Raw genomic sequence first — 16943 nt, 5'->3', positions numbered from 1 at the left:
GCTGCACAGTCGGTTAAATACCAATTATGAACTCGCATATCTTGGCCAACATTTCACCAGCAATAAGTCAAATAATCCACATAATTTGCATCGTTCAAACAGGGGCAGAGACAGAGACAGAGAGTGGTAGATAGAGAGTGAACTCATAACAGCAGTTGAGTTTGGGATTGAGTTTCAAAATGAAGTTGCCTTGAGAGTTTTCTGTAGCCCAGTGCCAATGCCAATTCCAATGGCAATTTCCGTTCAAGTCTGAAGATATAAATCAAAGTTTGCTGTACATTTTTGAATGGACTTTGACTTGGGTTACTTGTGGCATTCCACACAGATACACACACAAAAACACCCCTTTGAGTCCTGTGGCTACAAAATTCACAAGCGCAATGCCAACTGAATTGCAAATTATAAGGAAATGAATTTTGTGGTTTATCGGACAGACAATGCAGTTAGGCTGTGGCAGAGACTTTGGTATTTCCCTTTCAAAAGGAGCTCATAAACTGGCCGAGGCCAGCCGGACTGCAGCTGGGATTCAAGTCGCAAATGATTGGCAATGAAATACAATCTTGTCGTCGCTTGCTGAACACTTGATTATCGACCATTGCCTCATGATATCCGTATATCTGGATATGTAGATAGCATTGGATTAATACCACTAGTCGACATTAATTGCCATTTAAATTGAAGTGTTTTCTTCTCTGTATTAGCCCTGAACAGCAACTGATGTCACAGAAGGTCACATATCACAGAACACTATGGACCAAGCGCACTTGTGGTCTCCCAATTCTCACACAGTTCAGCTTTGGCTTTGGCTTTAGCTCGCTCTTTCGGTGCCCTAAATGGGTTAAGGCCAGGCGGACGTTACAAAGACCTGACATTGTTAGAGCTGTGCTGCGGTTACGCAGTGTCACCAAAGTGTCACCCCCTTCAACCTGGAGACGCGCTTTCTCCTCGCACTATTTCAGACAGCGGAAACAGGGCAGCGGATATGCCATCGCAAGTGGGGTGGCAGTGGCATGCTGCAGCGGAGCAGTGTAGCTTTGGTCTCTGACAAAATCTCATTATTCGAATCGAGTCTCTGGCCTCGATGTCGCCTGCCATTGCATTGCAATCAGCGCCATCATCAATGGCATTAGTCGGGGGCCAGGGCCGGGGCCACGGCCTGTGGATCGCTGATCGGTGGTTAAGTGGGTAACAGTCGGTGCCTGGACAGTGTCGGGCTTGCAGGATAAACGAAAAATTAAAAAGAAAAAAAAAGGCCCAGCCCAAACGAAAAGCGTGAAAAGTCCTCGCCCAAAAAGCAATGAAGTGGACAACCAGGGGAAACCAGGAACCACCAGCATGTGTGTGTGTGTGCGTGTGGATTTCGATGATGATGGTTGGAGCTGATGATGATGGTTTCTCTCCTGCTTATTGAACATTTTGTGCGACAATTGCAATTGGTATTGCTCCGCAGCTCTGTTTTGCTCCTCTGATGTTTCGTTCGTTCTCGCATTTGACTTCCAATTCACTTTATGGCATTTTTTATGTGTTTATGGGCAGATGGACACATCGATAGAGTGCCCCTGTCTGAGTCCATGTCCCTGGACACTCACCCATTAGCTGTCCGTTAGAGGAGTAGAATGAAATGGATTACAATAGAAAAGAACCGAGCCCCGGGAACATTTCCACATTTCGAATTTGTTTTAAGTGCCAAGCAATAAAATAAAAGCCCCCACGCGTCGCACCGCACCGCACCGCACCACGCCGCCCCGCCCAGCCCCGCCCAGTGTGCCCTGGGGACCTCATTCGAATACGAATATGTGTATCGATTCTCAGCCCCTACCAGCTGAATTCCATAAGGAATTTATTTACCGCTCTACTTTTGATACAAAACAAAGTGTAACCTGGAACCTGCGTTTGCCAACACTTGAACGTTGTTCAACACTTAAAGCAGTGTCGTTTCGGTGTCACTTGTCAATCGCTTGTCCTGTCTATGTATTGGCATTTCACTGTAATTTTGTAACACGTCTAAAGTACGATTGTAATTGTAATTTATCTTCGAAAAGAAAAAAGTTTCTCGTAAGGGTGGCAAAAAAAAATGGTTGTGCATACTCGTAAATTGTTATTTTTCTCTTTTGTTTTGGTTCACAGAGTCAGCAACCATGAATTACATGTCTGCCTGCCTGGAGGTGGCACTGGAGGAGGGAAAGTACGTCATCGGGTACAAGCAAGCGCTGAAGACTCTGCGTGGTGGCGGTGCCAAACTGGTGATCTTGGCCAAAAACATACCGGACCAAATGCAGTCAGAGATGGAGAAATACGCCGCCGAGACCAAGACCCAAGTGATTTGCTTCAGCGGCAACAACTTTGATCTGGGCAATGCCATTGGCAAGTTCTTCAATGTGGGCACAGTGGTCATTACCGATGTGAAGGTCTCGCAGGATATGATCCACTTGTTGGCGGATGCCAACGAATAATTTCAATCCATTGTTTTCAATGTCATCATAAATATATAGATAGTCGAATCTTTTTGTTTTAGTTGTTGTTTTGTTGTTGTACTCACCGATCCCTTGCGGCCCGGAAAGCTAAAGAACACATCGGGCCCGTTGCGGTGCGGCATTTGGCGCAGGACATTCAACAATTTGGCCGAGTGCCGCGGCCACTTGCCATTCGTTGCCTTCATCGTGCCAAAGAGCAGCTTCAGCTCCTTGACCGTTATGCTATAGCTGGCCAATACGCCCAGCATCTCGATGAGCAGATCTGCAAAAAGAGAAGGAGGAGAAGAGCATAATGCTAGGTATAAATGTACATACATATGTGAAGGTGTGGGGTGATGGGTGCCATTATGGCGGCCGTTTCCGGCAGACGGAAAACTCCTAATGGATATGGATATGGCCAGGATGCTGCCGTCGGCGATGCTGCATCCGCTAGCTGGGGCAGCGACGCAACACTATCTCCGTGCACTGAGCAAAAAAGGAAACCTGCTTCCAAGACTGCACTGCGAGCTTGTGCGTGACGCGAGTGCGCGGAGAGTGTCGCCCCGCCACCTGGTTGTACCTCAGGTGATGTCCATGTCAGTTGCACATACAGCCAGGCACAGCCACAAGGACATGCTCTTAGAGACTGACAAGAGGCGTTGATGCTGCTGCCGTGGGTCCCTGGATCCCTGAATCCCGTGGATCCTTGACTGGAAGCAGTCAAGAAATCGCTTTCTTTATGGCAAATAAAAGCCAGCGAAGGGAATTTACATACATCGGTGGATGGATAGTTGGAAAACTGCAAGTTCATTTATGGAATTCAGTTTGGAATTCTTAAAAGCTTCAGGGAACGTTCCTGTTCTGCTGCCACACAAATTATGAACAGAAGAAATGGAAGCAGCATCATCCATATCTGTCTTCCATAAGCCACAACGGGCAAGATGATGAGGATTCGGATGATTTGGATGATAATGATGATGATGATGATGTTGTTGCCAAAGTTTTAGTCTTCCCCTGCTGCATTTTCAATCAACTTTGGCCGAGAAGCTTGGCCAAATAGTTATTAATTCTAGAGTTCAAACTGATTGCCACATAGCGCACGCCCCGCCTGCCCCACACTGCCCGACGGTGGTTCACCTACAGAGCTTTACTGCCATAGCCACCAACGCCGTTCCACGAACACTTTGCCAACTTTGCAACACGCCCTTGGGGCCTGGCTCCATCTCTGCCGCTGCCGCTGCCGCTGCCTCTGCTGCGCTATTCCCAAACTTCATTTGTAATGCACACTAATTGAAATGGGACGCTCGGGCCGTTTTAATGCTTGGACTGTTGCCCTCGCCCCCATGGCCCCCTGGCCCCCTGGCCCCGTGGTTTTGCCGCCAAGAAGTTTCCACACCCGAACACCCGCACACTCACCCACCCACTCACACTCCATCAACACGTTTCGGGTTGCGTAAATTAAGAAATTGAGTAACATGAAGCCACAGACAGCCGGTGGGGCTGCAGGGAGGACGCAGTACCTTTAGGGGCTTACGGACTGGACCCGAACCGAAACGAACCGAACTCCACACTCTCCTTGAAACTGCTGTTTGGCTCCATGGCTCCATGCCGCCGTGGGCCCCGAGGCGACATTCCCAAGACGACAATGTCGCCCCAGTTGCTCCCCAGTTGAGGTTCCAGCAGTGTCTGGCAGCCAGCAGCATCGCTTCATCAGCATTTAATTACATTTTCTTTTGGCATGCCAAAGTTTTTACTGCTGCCATCACCCCATTCTACGTCCTCCCGCCACCATCAAAGCCATCATTGGGGAGCAGCATCCAAGCCATAAATGGGTGTGAACATTGTCAACTCGGAGCCGAGCTAAAACACAGAGCGCTCAGTGCAACAATTTTACTTATCGCTATTTTTAGGGATACTCTTTGAAGAATGTACATTTGTATCTGTGTATATGTAATACCAACCAACAGATCTATCAGATGAACTATCAAGCACATTTAAAGCATTTCAAGTGTTCAAATTAAATCTTAAGCCTTAAGCCAATTAAAAATAATTGCAAAACATCGAGAATTTCGCCTGGTACCAAAGAAATTTCACAGAAAAGTTATGGCAATGTTTCAATTCTGTTAACGACCGACTAGATTTCACAAAAGAATACTTTTCAATTAGACAACATAATTTGTAGTTTTAGGCATATTTTCAACCTCCCATTTTTTGTTGCTTTCGGATTGGAGTGGAGCGAATTGAAATCTGAGGAATAATTGCTGTTTCTCCTTTCTCTGCTGCTCCGTGTTCTGCTTATCATTCTCTGTCTCTCCTCTCTCTTCTCTTTGTTCTCTGTATATCCTTTCCTGCTCTTTTCTCCCACACACATATCGTGGATGGAAAACCACACTTGTAAAAGTTTAGCTCTAAGTTCAACTTTCGGTCGAGACTGATACAGAGACCGAGACCGAGACAGAGACAGAGACGAACGAACGAACTTTTAACTTATCTAATTTCTTGGCAAGTGTCACGTTTTGGCATTTGTCAGGTGAGGGCGTGGCAGAGTGGGAGAGAGACAGAGAGATGGATAGAGAGGAGGATAGACAGACAGACATCTCATATGTATGAAATTATTTCTTTGTTTGTGGCATACCCCAACTCCAACTTTGTCTCTCTGTCTGTCTCTCTATCTGTCGTGTCTACTCCGCACATGAAGCTCAAAAGTCAGCGACTGCAAATTGACAGCAGTTACACTTCGTTAAATGCGGCATAAACCAGGGGGCTTGGGGCCAGCAGCTGCCACGGAGTGAGGGGATATAGAGAGTGAGAGGGTTCGTGGGTGTGTTGGTTGGGTGGCAGCTCTGGGAGACCGCAGATGTGTCATTGACTTAATAAAATCAAAATCAAAGCCAAAGGCACGCACATGCCTCAAGGCAGAGAAGCAAGAGCAGAATGTTGCGGGGTAGCAGGAGGAGTATAGGCTGGGGGTAGGAAAATCCAAGATTGTTGGTGTGTGTGTGTGTGTGTGTGTATGTATGTGTGGAGTGTGTGGTATCCGTGTCTCGCTAATGAACAGCAAATTTGCAGAGCTGCTTGTTTTACCCCATACTCCCACTCCCTTTCTGGGTCTCTCTCTCACTCTCTAGTCGGATCTCGTAGCTCTCTCGGGGTGCCCATCCCCCACTGTGTGTTCTCCTTGTGCTTAGTGTTTGGCGGGGACTGTGGACTGGGCGTGTCAATGCTGCTGACAAGCGTAAAATTAATCGAGAAGCATTGCCAGATCGGGGGTCAAAGCTAACTATAGACCCCCCTACAATATGTCTCTGGATACATATGTATCCAGAGGGTAAAAGGGTAAGAAAATGAGCCGTATAACTGCCATCTGCAGCCCACTGGCTACTTAAAAGTGTACCTGAAATATGAGTGGAAAAATAAGAGGGAAAACTCCCTTTCGCCCATTGTTAAACACATCAGCAAAACTCTTGAAAAATACTTCCCCACAACAACGAAAGAACTTCTGCTGTATGGCTGAGTGAGGATATGTGTACATGTGTATGTGACTGTGTGCATCACTTACCTGCCACAACCGTTTCGGAGCGCTGCAGCCGGACGAGGACATGCTCGATAAGGCCAACATCTGTGCAGGCCTGCAGATTGCGGACGCTCTTACGCAGAATCGCTATGAATACACTCCAGATTTCCGCCTGAAAAAAGAAAGAACACAGACACACAGTTATGGCAGAGAAAAATTCAAAAAACCAAGACAGGGAAAAAGTATTAGGACATCAAAGTATCAAAAGTTGTTCTTTCTCAGGATGATTGCTGCTGCCGTTGCTGCTGCTGCTCAATAACCAAAAGTGGTGCCCCACACAGATGCACGCATAAATACTCTCTCTCACACACACACAACTTCTCTCTGAGGCAGAGCAAACAAAGGGAAAAAACGAAAAAAACAGATATAAGCAGCTCACGCGTTCAAAGGTATGCAACACTTATCTGCTCTGCCTCCTTCTCTTGCTGCTGATGTGTGAGTCTATGTGTATGTGTGTGAGTGTGCCTCTGTGTGCGTGTGTCTAATGTAAACAGTCATTGAAATAAAGTAAAATAATGGAAAGTAATGGCAAAATAATCGCAAGCCAAAGACAGAGTTTTCCTTCCTTCCTTCCTTCCATCCAACATTCCTCCTTCTGCTCCTCCTCCAGCCGGCTCCTTCGTTTCGGTATTATTGCCTCAATTCTCAAGAACAAAAAACAAAACGTTTGACGGTTTTTTATGATTATTGCCCTTTCACACACACACATATACACAGCAGTCAGAGATAAAAGAGGGAGAGAGAGGAAGAGAAGATTGCACATTGCACTATGGGGCATTTGACCACTTTTTGTGGCATTAATTAATAACTTCCAAACGAAACAATATTTTTTTATTTAGTTTTTTGATATGAGTATATAATAGTGAAAGGACGGTTTGCTGAAATGGGCGTGCCACCGCCTTTTCTTCAGGGCAAAAGATGTGCCCGGATTTTTAAAAATGGAAAAGTAGAAGATAATCGGGTTTTTACATTGACTTCCTTGTATACTGCAAGCAGCTTCTTCTCTTTGAGTTGTTGAATGTGGGACACAATAGGACTGCACGGCAGTGCAGAGATACTGGAAATGTCTCAACGTTATTATAATTGTACAATTGAGCACGAATTTCTTCGGCACAGTTTTTTTCGATTTGTTTCAAGTTTCCGTGAAAATGTTCAATTTAATCGACAAACTGTAAAAAAAAGTTCTTCAAAGGGTTCTCAAGGCTGGTGACAGGTATTAACACTTAAATTCAATGCAAATCGGCATCATCTTCTGCAATTTTCTTCTTCACTCAGTTTAACATTGCAAACAACTCCGAAAATCTCCGAACACTTTGTAAGTCTATTTAAGACAAATTTTCCTCACAAATAAGAACTTGTTATGAAATTAGCCATTAAACATATTATAATACCTGCCTGAATCGAGAATATTGTAAAAAATGAATTTAAATTGGTAAATTTATCAATTTTTGCACTTTAAACTTAATGAACAAAATCAGTTTTCCGATAACTTTTCATCGTTCGTAGCAAACAGCTGACTTTAGCAGCTGTTATCTTAACAGTGGTACTGTTAATTTTTTGGGTACGTAACATGACGGACTGATGTTATTCCTATGTATATCTGTTAAAAAAATATAATTTTTTTTTCTTTTGACAAATGAGTTTCGGCCAGAAAAAGTGGTCAAATGCCCCATAGTGCATTGATTGGGCATTGCAAGGAAGCAAGGAAGCAAAGCGAATATCATTTTGAATACTTATAGATGTGCACCCTACCATTTGAGGGTATTTCCCATGTAAATAAAAACTTTGCCACACAGAAAATGTCAATTATGGAGAATTATGGCATGTCTTCTGCTAAACGATAATTATTACTCATCAAATTATTTCTAAAATTGTTGCAAATAAATTGCAATAATCTAAACCTTATGGTAGTGTATCCAAAGCGTCGTCCACCCTATGGAAAAATGGCTTTAGCTGTTTGATTTTTTTATTTTATGTGCGTTTCCTCTTTCCATTTTGTGTAATGAGAAATGAAATGGGCATGGGGAAAATGTCTGCAAAGGAGTTCGCAGAATGGCATACAAATTATGGGCTTAGGTGTGCGGCTCGCTTTGGAGGCTAATGATCCCTTTTAGGCATGTTCATCAGCTAAGTGCAGCTAAGTGAATAAATGTATGTATGGGCGTGCAGGAAGTCAGTTAGAAACTGCTAAAATATTTGGAGAATTGGAATTAATTCTGTACTGTTCAGTTTTGTCGCTCTTTAATCGCACAATCTCAACATTCTAACGCCTACCGGTAGTCTTAGTCCATTCAATTTTTTTATCTATGTCTCGACTCGTTTTACGCTTCATTTTGTTTCTAAGCGGGTTCTTTTATCGCGTTCCCTGTCGCTTCCTGTCGCCTACTACTTCGCCTGTTCCTGTTTTTATACCCGGTACACTCGTACATACATATATGAATATTATGTGTGGGTGAGGCAAGGACTCGAAGATTCCATTCGCATCGTTCATAAGCTGCACCACAGGGCACTTATTACGCTCGACATAATGCCCAGCATCCTGATCTCCCTCACCCTCAGTCATGGCTTGGCTTTTTTCTGCTTTTCTAGCATTTTCCCCGAAACAATTCATTTACTTATATCTTATTATTGTTTGCTTAGCAGTCGGATGGCAGAATTGCATTGACCGCGCAGATGATTTATTTAAATTTAATCAAACACCAGCAACGGATTTCTAGGCAACTCTGCCGTCGTACTTGATCACACTAAATATTTGTTAGAAAACACTAAAAAAAAAATCGGGAAACAATTTAAGTACAAGCCGGCCTTTATTTATCCGTACACTTTACTCATTGAGTAATTTATTTCTCAAAATTTAGCTTATCAGAGATTACTACATTGTTCGAATCAGCAAATTTATATATTTTGTCAGAAGCAAAAAGGAATTCTAAGAGGTTCGTAGAAGTGCAAAAATTCCATAGTCTTGTGCATGAACTAATATTGTTTCCCCTCTTGGCAGTCGACAACTACAACAAACTACAATCAAGATGGATATTTTCAACGCACGTCTAGCTGAGGTGATCAATTCTGGGGAGTACTTCGTGGGCTTCAACGAGACCCTGAAGGCTATGCGCAAGGGGATGGCCAAGCTGGTGATCATCGCCGACGACACCAACGTCGGAATGAAGGCCGACATCGAGAAGCAGGCCAAATCGAAGAAGGTGGAGGTGTTGGTCTTTGCTGGCACCGTGCAGGAACTCGGCCGCGCCTGCGGAAAATCTTTTACAGTGAGCTGTATGACCATAACAGATCCAATGGCTGCCGGGATTATTTGCTCCTTGGTCGATGGCTTTTAAGCGTTTCTTCAACCAAATAATCAATAAAATAAAATGACTTGACAAATATTTTAACAGCAGTTTTAACTGTTCTTTCTTTCTTGAAGCTTTAATTTCTCGAAGACTCGAAGAACAGCGAAACTGTTTGCTCTTTGCGCTTTGTTATTATTCCTCTACCTGATAAATGATCTCCAGAGATGCGTCTCAGCTGGCCTCTGTGTCCGTCTTTCTTTATGTGTGTTTTACATATTTGCGAGTATTTCCTTTTTATACCCGGTACTCGAAGAGTAAATAGGGTATATTGTATTTGTGCACAAAGTGAATTTTTGTAACGCACAGAAGAAACGTTTCCGACCCCATAAAGTATTTATATTCTTGATCAGCATCAATAGCCGAGTCGATTGAGGCATGTCTGTCTGTCCGTCCGTCTCTACGTCTGTCCGTCTTGTTGAGCGCCTGGATCTCAGAAACTATAAAAGCTAGAGCCACCAAATTTTGCATCCAGATTTCTATATGCTCACACTGTTACAAGTGTATTTAAGAAATGAGCCCCGCCCCCTTCCGCCACCACAAAAGGGCGAAAACCTCCCAAACCTACAATTTTGAAGATAAAAGAAAACTAGAAACGCCATTCCGTAGGGAATGACCATATCTATCAGATCACCAAATTGGGATCCTAAACCCACCCCGCCCAGCAGCTTATATTTGTTTTTGCACATTGTCTCATTCAAACTCTGCTTCGAGCAGTTTGCGGCCTCTGCCTCAGCCTCGGCCTCTGCAGTGGATTTGCAGTGTGTGGCTCTAGGGAGGGGAGCGAGCTAAAGGAGCGTGTTGGTATGAGAAGTGTTTTAGATGTTGTTGACAGGTGAAGAAAAAATTTAAAATTTGACAAAACACCGCTAAGGTGCAGATGTAGTATTGAGTGCCGGGTATAAAAGTTGTGACGTGAAAGAAGCGTCTTACACGTCCCTTCTCGTTTTTTTATTATTTGATTCCATTTAATGTTGCTGATGGTAAGAAAACAAAGTTGATTTGACGCCATTGCGTTTTGTTTTTACAGCATTATTTCTTAATAAGCGCCAAACGGCCTCGTCGACGTCGTTGTCGTCGGCGTCCTTCCGATATTTGCTCAACTTTTATTCGCCCGGCAAATCCCCTTGAACAATTTGTTTGCCGTTTCAGACAGGGTGGGGCAGGCAGGGCACGGCAGGGGTGGCTGGAGAGCAGGAGGTGGAGGCAGTGGGAGATAAAGCAAAAATTAAATAATAAGAGTAGAAACTTCAGTCAGATTTTATTACGTAATTGGGTAGCAATTTCTTCATGGCACAACAGAGCCAACCAGCAACCCAGGGATGCAGGATGCAGGACGCATGAGCCGGAGACGGAGATGGAAATTGAGGAGGAGCCGGCGCAGGCCAAAAGATGCCACAGCCACTGAACACAAATTAAATTTGGCCTTTTCTCAGTCTCCTGTTACTCTGTTATATTTTTTTTTCTTTACTTATCTGTTTCCTCTCCTCTTTGCCTCTTCTCCTTTGGGTTTCCCCTTAAGTATGCCAAAAGAAACAGTGGGGGGTGGGGTGTACGGACTCGAGAGTTTTTCTTGCCTCCTTTGAGGAACCCAGTGAAGCGTATGCCGCGGGGGCCCCCAGGATAAATTGAGCATCGCTTGTCCAGCGCTGACCAGGCCAGGTCAGGTCAAAGGCCAAATGAAAGAAAATTAAAAATTAAGCTCAAACTTTCCCCGAGATTTGATACATACATATGTATGTACCATCAATATACATAACATACATATTACCCATAAATGAATCGAAATGTTAGGATCACCTGATCAAATTTATGCAATGGCCAAAGTTTAATTTTCAGTAGGGAAAACAGGGGAGGAGTTGCTGGCGGAGTCGATGGTGAGCATGTGATGGCTTTTCCTTACGAAAAGCTGTAATTTATTTGCAATTTACTACGAGTTTTTCTTTTCTTTTTTTGGTACTTTTGTTTTTTCCTCTGTTTCCACTTTATCCGCGATTTGTGTGTCTTTTGCTGGTCCATGGTGCCTCGTTCCCAAGTCTGATCTGGTCCCTAGTCCCTGGTTCTTGGGAGCCGCAGTCAAATCGTTTCGTTTCAATAGAATTTAAAAAAATGTATCAACGTGTCGCCTGCTGAGTTCTTTTTCTGTCTCTGCCCCTGCTCCTCCCCTCTGTCGCTTTTCTATGCGCTTTCTGCTGGCTCTTGGCAAAGCCATTTCCCATTTGCATCCCATCCTGGTGTCGTTGAACGCCTTCGACTCTTCCTTTTTGCAGAGCTTCGTCTAGCAGAAACGGGCAATCGGTCGTATACTTTATCTGGCGACAGCGCATCGCATCGTTTGAATGCCTGCATCCTCCTGCCCCCACCCACCAAGCCAGATGCAGTCGCTCCCCGCTTTTCCACTCTTTCTACCTCTGTGCTTCGTTACCCCTATTCAATTTCAGCACCCGCCCGTCTCTATCTTTATGTCATCTTTTTAGTGCCGTGCTGCAATCTACTTGTACTTCCTCTCAGATTCCCCTCTACTCCCGGTCCTTCTTCGCCTCAGCCGTCTTGTCTCGGGCGCAATGCGCTTATGTGCTTCCTTCCTGCCAGCACTCTGCCACTCTGCACTCCTCCAGCATCTCATCAGCCTTGGCTACGTGCCGCCAGTGGAGCCAACTGGGTTCGTTTCATCTTCCAGCACCCAATCTGCTGCGGCTCAAGCGGAAATTTATTATTGACAGCATCTGCCGCTGCAATGCAAACAACTGGTTGCAAACGAAGGTTTGCCTGCCAGTGGAAGCCCCAGGAGCAGAACAGCGCAGGCGGATTGAGGAGCAGACTCAGAGCCACGCACACGGAAAATGCCAGAGTCGGCAATTTTATGGGCTAAGTAGCGTATGCCAGAGCAGATCAGAGCAGGGCAGAGCAGGGCAGAGCTCCTCTCTGGACTGACTCTGACTCTGAGAGTCTAAGAGAATGTCGGATGGCAAAGACACTGACTGACGACTGACTGCCATTGATGGTGTGGCATCTCTTTGCAATGGCTGCACCGGCTGATGTGCATAACATTGACACAAAGTGCAATGGCAGCAGCAGCTGAAGGAGGAGCCAAATGATGGCCAAATTACACAAACGGCTGGCGGAGATTGGGTACCCAATGGGTGAGTCATCTAAGGGTAGAAACAGGCGACCAAAATGTCAAAAGCGGTGCACATAACTTGCGTATCGGGGGAGTATTTATAAATATTTTGTAAACATTCGTCTACAAATCACAATAAAACTATTAAGATCTTCTTAGGCAAGACCCTCTTTTTGTTCTGTGATTCTTCAGGCACTGCCATAGCGACACATTTGTCGCCTGTGATTCGGCCGCATACAAATAGATTGCCTTTTGCTTTAATGGATGTCGTGCTGCTTGTCATTCGCTTCTTTCGCTTCTGTGGTGCTCCCTTACCCACGTTGCAACGACAAAGCTGGCGCCTTCCGCCGCTACTCAAGTGCCTTCTGACAAAGGGCAATCACTTGTGACCGATGCCAAGCCATGACCTGTCACCAACCCCCCCCCTTCTTGAAACTACTACTGCTCCTCCTCCTCCGGCCAACCACTCCATCCGCTTCCGTTTTATAAATGCGAATGGCAGTGGCACTCTAAGGGGGGATTCTCTGGTTCCTTGTCGTCTTTCAAGTTAATTACACCGCTTGGAAAGCTGCTTCTTGACTACTCCGACTGCTGGCTGGTGCTGCCTGCCTGCTCTGCCAAAGCGTTCCATTTCAATTTATTTCTGGGCAAACTTCTAATTTATTTAATTAATTTTAGTCCTGCAAAAAAGGGTTGCTACTGAAGCTCCTGCTGCTGCTGCTACTGGTGCTTCTGCGGTGGGGGCGTGGCATTCTTTTAATGACAAGTAAAATAAATTTTGTGCATTTTCCCTTTGTTAATATTTGTATTGTCTGCCTGTCTCTCGCTCTCTGAATGTCTGTTTGTCTATTTTTTTGTTTGTCTGTCTGCCTGTCTCTCTTGCTGTATGTCTCTCTGTCTGTTTATTTGGGTTGAAAAAGTTTGAGTTTAATTATTTGTTTTTACCCACACGCCTCCAACTCTCTTTCTCTCTCTCTCTCTATCTCCCCACCTCTCTCGCAGTATGTTTATTTTATATTTCTCTAGCTGTGCCAATGGGTATTTTCATTATTTTAAAGATTTAAGCAACGCAAGATAGGAACAATTTTTCGTTTGTAATACCGATTAATACCCTTTCAACCTTTTATGTAAAAAAAAACAGTGCATGTATGTATAATTGGTCACACTATTTTCGCTGTTTTTATATGTTTAATATTTGTTTAATTGGATTAATATTTTTTCATGGCATTACATTTAGACTTATTAAATAGCAAGGAACAACCAACACTACTCGCAAATAAAGTGTCGCTAACCAACACAGTTCCCAACTTAAACTGGAAACATTTAAAGTACAAGCAGGCGTTGATTTTTCCTTAGACTTAACTTATTGAGTAATTCATTGCCAAAACTTTATTCTAGCAGAAGTAACTATACTGTTCGGATCGGAGCAAGAGCAAACGCATAAAATTTATATATTTCGTCAAAAGAAAACGAAATCAAAGAGGTTCGTAGAAGTGGAAAATGTCATAGTCATGTGCATGAACTAATATTGTTTCCCCTCTTGGCAATCGACAACTACAACAAACTACAATCAAGATGGATATTTTCAACGCACGTCTAGCTGAGGTGATCAATTCTGGGGAGTACTTCGTGGGCTTCAACGAGACCCTGAAGGCTATGCGCAAGGGGATGGCCAAGCTGGTGATCATCGCCGACGACACCAACGTCGGAATGAAGGCCGAAATTGAGAAGAAGGCCAAGTCGAAGAAGGTGGAGGTGCTGGTCTTTTCTGGCTCCATGCAGGAACTCGGCGGCGCCTGCGGCAAATCTTTTACAGTGAGCTGCATGACCATCACTGATCCAATGGCTGCCGGGGTTATTTGCTCCTTAGTCGATGGCTGTTAAATTTTGTCTAATCATATAAAATGACTTAGCAATTGCAAATATTGCAACAAGCTGCTCAAGCGGTGTTTTTTGTAGGCAATGGGTGGACGCTGAGGTTGAATTCTCTGGGCTTGATGCCGACCGTGTGCCGATACAATAACAAACTGCAAGTCTTGCGCCTCTCCAAAGACTGTGCACGAGTCCGGAACACACTCAGGCTGCCCAATGCACTGAAAAGACAAAGCCGAGAAGGAAGCGGGCCGCGGTCCGACGCGAAGGTTAGCCCAAAAGAGAATTTAAGTGCAGGTACATCGGGTGCAGGTACCAAAGGCGTCGAAGGCAAAGTTAAATGGAAGTTGATACAATCCCGATGCAATAACTTGGTGTAAGCTTAATCCTTTCTTAAGGGTATCGAAAACTTCGTTTCTAGGCTTTCACTTCTGCCCGCTTGTGTTGTGTCTCTTGTGTGATCATGCTCTAATGGGTTCTCATGTTTTTTTTTTTCATCAAAAATTTTCCCTTTTCTAGCGTTGGAAAAGTTTTGCCGCCTGACAGTTTTTGTCCAGGGGCTCCCATGAGATGAAGAAGTCACCTAATGGATTCAACCTTTTCTTTTCTCTTTTTTCGTCCTCTTTTTCGTGGAGGGTTTTTTTCTGGGGGACAACAACCCACTAACAAGTTAATTGAGAGCAATTTTCAGTTTTCTCATCGTTGAATTACATTAAAGAGAACGCGAAAGGGTGAAGAAGAAAGGAGAAAGAGAAGTATAATATTAACTGAACTTGTAATTAAGAATCGACCGAAACCGATTCCGGGTGCAGTGACTACGACGGGTCTCTGGGTCTTCGTGTTTGCCCCTTTGCCCCTTGCCCTTTGTCCATTGTCCGTGTTCAGCCGCACATTAAGGTGTCACAAATTGAAAGCGAGCTGTTAAAAACGCTCTGCTTGCTGGCAACGACGCGCTTAAAGTCGCGCGCACAATCACTGACGCTTGACGCCCCAACAACCCCAAAAATAAATAAAAAAGGAAAAGGGGTGGCAGAGCCATGGCAGCGGGTTTGGGGTAAAAAGCGAATTATGTCAACCTTTTGATGCTGTCAAGTGCCGCAAATTGAATTATGCACAAAGGAGAAAAGGTGTCGCCAGAGTCAACAGGGCCGCCTGTCTCTCCCTCTCTCTCATCCTTTGCCTTTGCCCCACTGAAGGACACTCTGAACAAACAGAAAAATACAAAAATTAAAAAAAATAAAATAGAGCTTCTGGTGGAGACTCGTTTGTTGTGCTAAAAGATTCGCTTTTTAATAATTTCGCGTGTGGCGCGCTTTAAATCGCCCGCCTCGTGGGCGTTTCCAGTCACGCGTGCGGTTCTCTAATTAATTCTTATGCAAATATCGCTCTCAGCCACACCCACTCGCTGTTTTCTCAATCCCCTTCTCATCAGAGCTCGGATTCCCAAAACCCGATTCTCTTGCGAAGCCAATGGAAATCGCATTAAAATTTCCCGCATAAATCGCGATCCTGAAAAACAAAAGGAAAACTCTTTTTCCTTTCGTCTGGGTGGCTAGTGCGTGGGGGCGGTGGGATTGTTGGGGCGGGGAGGGGCCATGTCAAACATGAAATTCAATTGTGTTTTTTGTGCTTGGTATAGATGTATATGTATGTATGTATGTGTGGGTGTCCTGGGTAGCATATGCGACTCAGAGATTCCAGAATTCTTTGGGGATTTTCGGGGCAGTGGATTGTGTCTTCTGATGTACAGAGCACGGCGGTAAGCAGACGGAATCCTCCCGCGCATTTGTGCTAAACTTTCACGTTGACATTTCCATAATAATTTTCTTGTCATTCTTTTCCCATTTCACTCCACTCTTTTGGTGTGATTTTTTTATATTTTGATTTCTTTTTTGGCCAGAAAAACTTTGCATTGCTTTTGGCTACCGGAAGTGGGCGGATGAGCGGAAGAGGCCACACATTCCCATGCTCCCATTCTGCCACACTGCCTCTCTCCCTTGACCGACGCCGCTGCCGAGAGCCCTTTTTGCCCTGATTTTGCTCTGCGTCCAAGTTGCCTTTTTGCATATTGATGAGAGAATGAGCGAGAGAGCCGTCCGTCAAAGGGGGGAAGAGCAGGCATGAGTGGGTTATCTGGATGGATATCTGGTGGGTGGGAAAAGAAAATGGAAAATCTGAAATCTAAAATCTAACTTGAGGGAAACTCCGTGCACCCGTGCCCTGGAGTGATGAGCGTCCCACGCACCGTGTGTCAAAATTGAATGACAAAACTCATGTGTGTGGCATTAGGGGTAGCCAACAACCAGCCTACCCGCCATCCACAACTCCCAGCCCATTCCCGACCCTCTATACAGAAACACTTTTGCGGAGCCGTCACTGTGGCAGTGGTACGGTGGAGCCTCCTCTAAACCCCCCCCCCCCCCCCCCCCCCCCCCCCCCCACACCCACACCCACACCCCACAACCCACACAGCAGCAAAACGCAACCAACACACCAGACACCACTACCCCCCCCCCCCCCCACCCACACACACACCCACACCCCCCCGCCCTCCCACCACCACCCCAACAACCACCCGC

The 16943-nt window shown here is 45.0% G+C and overlaps 2 protein-coding genes across 24 annotated transcripts in view; one reads left to right on the top strand and one right to left on the bottom strand.

Annotated features, from left to right (window-relative positions):
* The window catches only part of LOC117590506 (neurobeachin), a 200752-nt gene that overhangs the window by 31030 nt on the left and 152779 nt on the right, over positions 1-16943 (bottom strand). For all 23 annotated transcript variants that reach the window (XM_034283175.1, XM_034283186.1, XM_034283182.1 and 20 more), the window contains exons 3-4: positions 6013-6139; positions 2540-2736 (exon numbers count right to left, since the gene is read on the bottom strand). In XM_034283175.1, the coding sequence (XP_034139066.1) occupies positions 2540-2736; positions 6013-6139 (324 nt within the window). The remainder of the gene's footprint in view (positions 1-2539; positions 2737-6012; positions 6140-16943) is intronic.
* On the top strand, positions 1999-2459 carry LOC117590510 (60S ribosomal protein L30-like). Its single transcript, XM_034283198.1, has 2 exons — positions 1999-2055; positions 2128-2459. The coding sequence occupies exon 2, from the start codon at positions 2139-2141 to the stop codon at positions 2451-2453; it is 315 nt and encodes a 104-aa protein (XP_034139089.1). The 5' UTR covers positions 1999-2055; positions 2128-2138; the 3' UTR covers positions 2454-2459.

Source organism: Drosophila guanche, unplaced genomic scaffold, assembly GCF_900245975.1.
Source record: "Drosophila guanche unplaced genomic scaffold, DGUA_6, whole genome shotgun sequence".
Lineage (NCBI taxonomy): Eukaryota > Metazoa > Arthropoda > Insecta > Diptera > Drosophilidae > Drosophila > Drosophila guanche.
The sequence above is the reverse complement of the archived record's forward strand: the minus strand, read 5'-3'. Positions and strand labels throughout refer to the sequence as shown.

Coding starts and splice junctions, on each gene's coding strand:
- LOC117590510 (XM_034283198.1), top strand. CDS start 2,139: ATGAATTACATGTCTGCCTGCCTGGAGGTGGCACTGGAGGAGGGAAAG.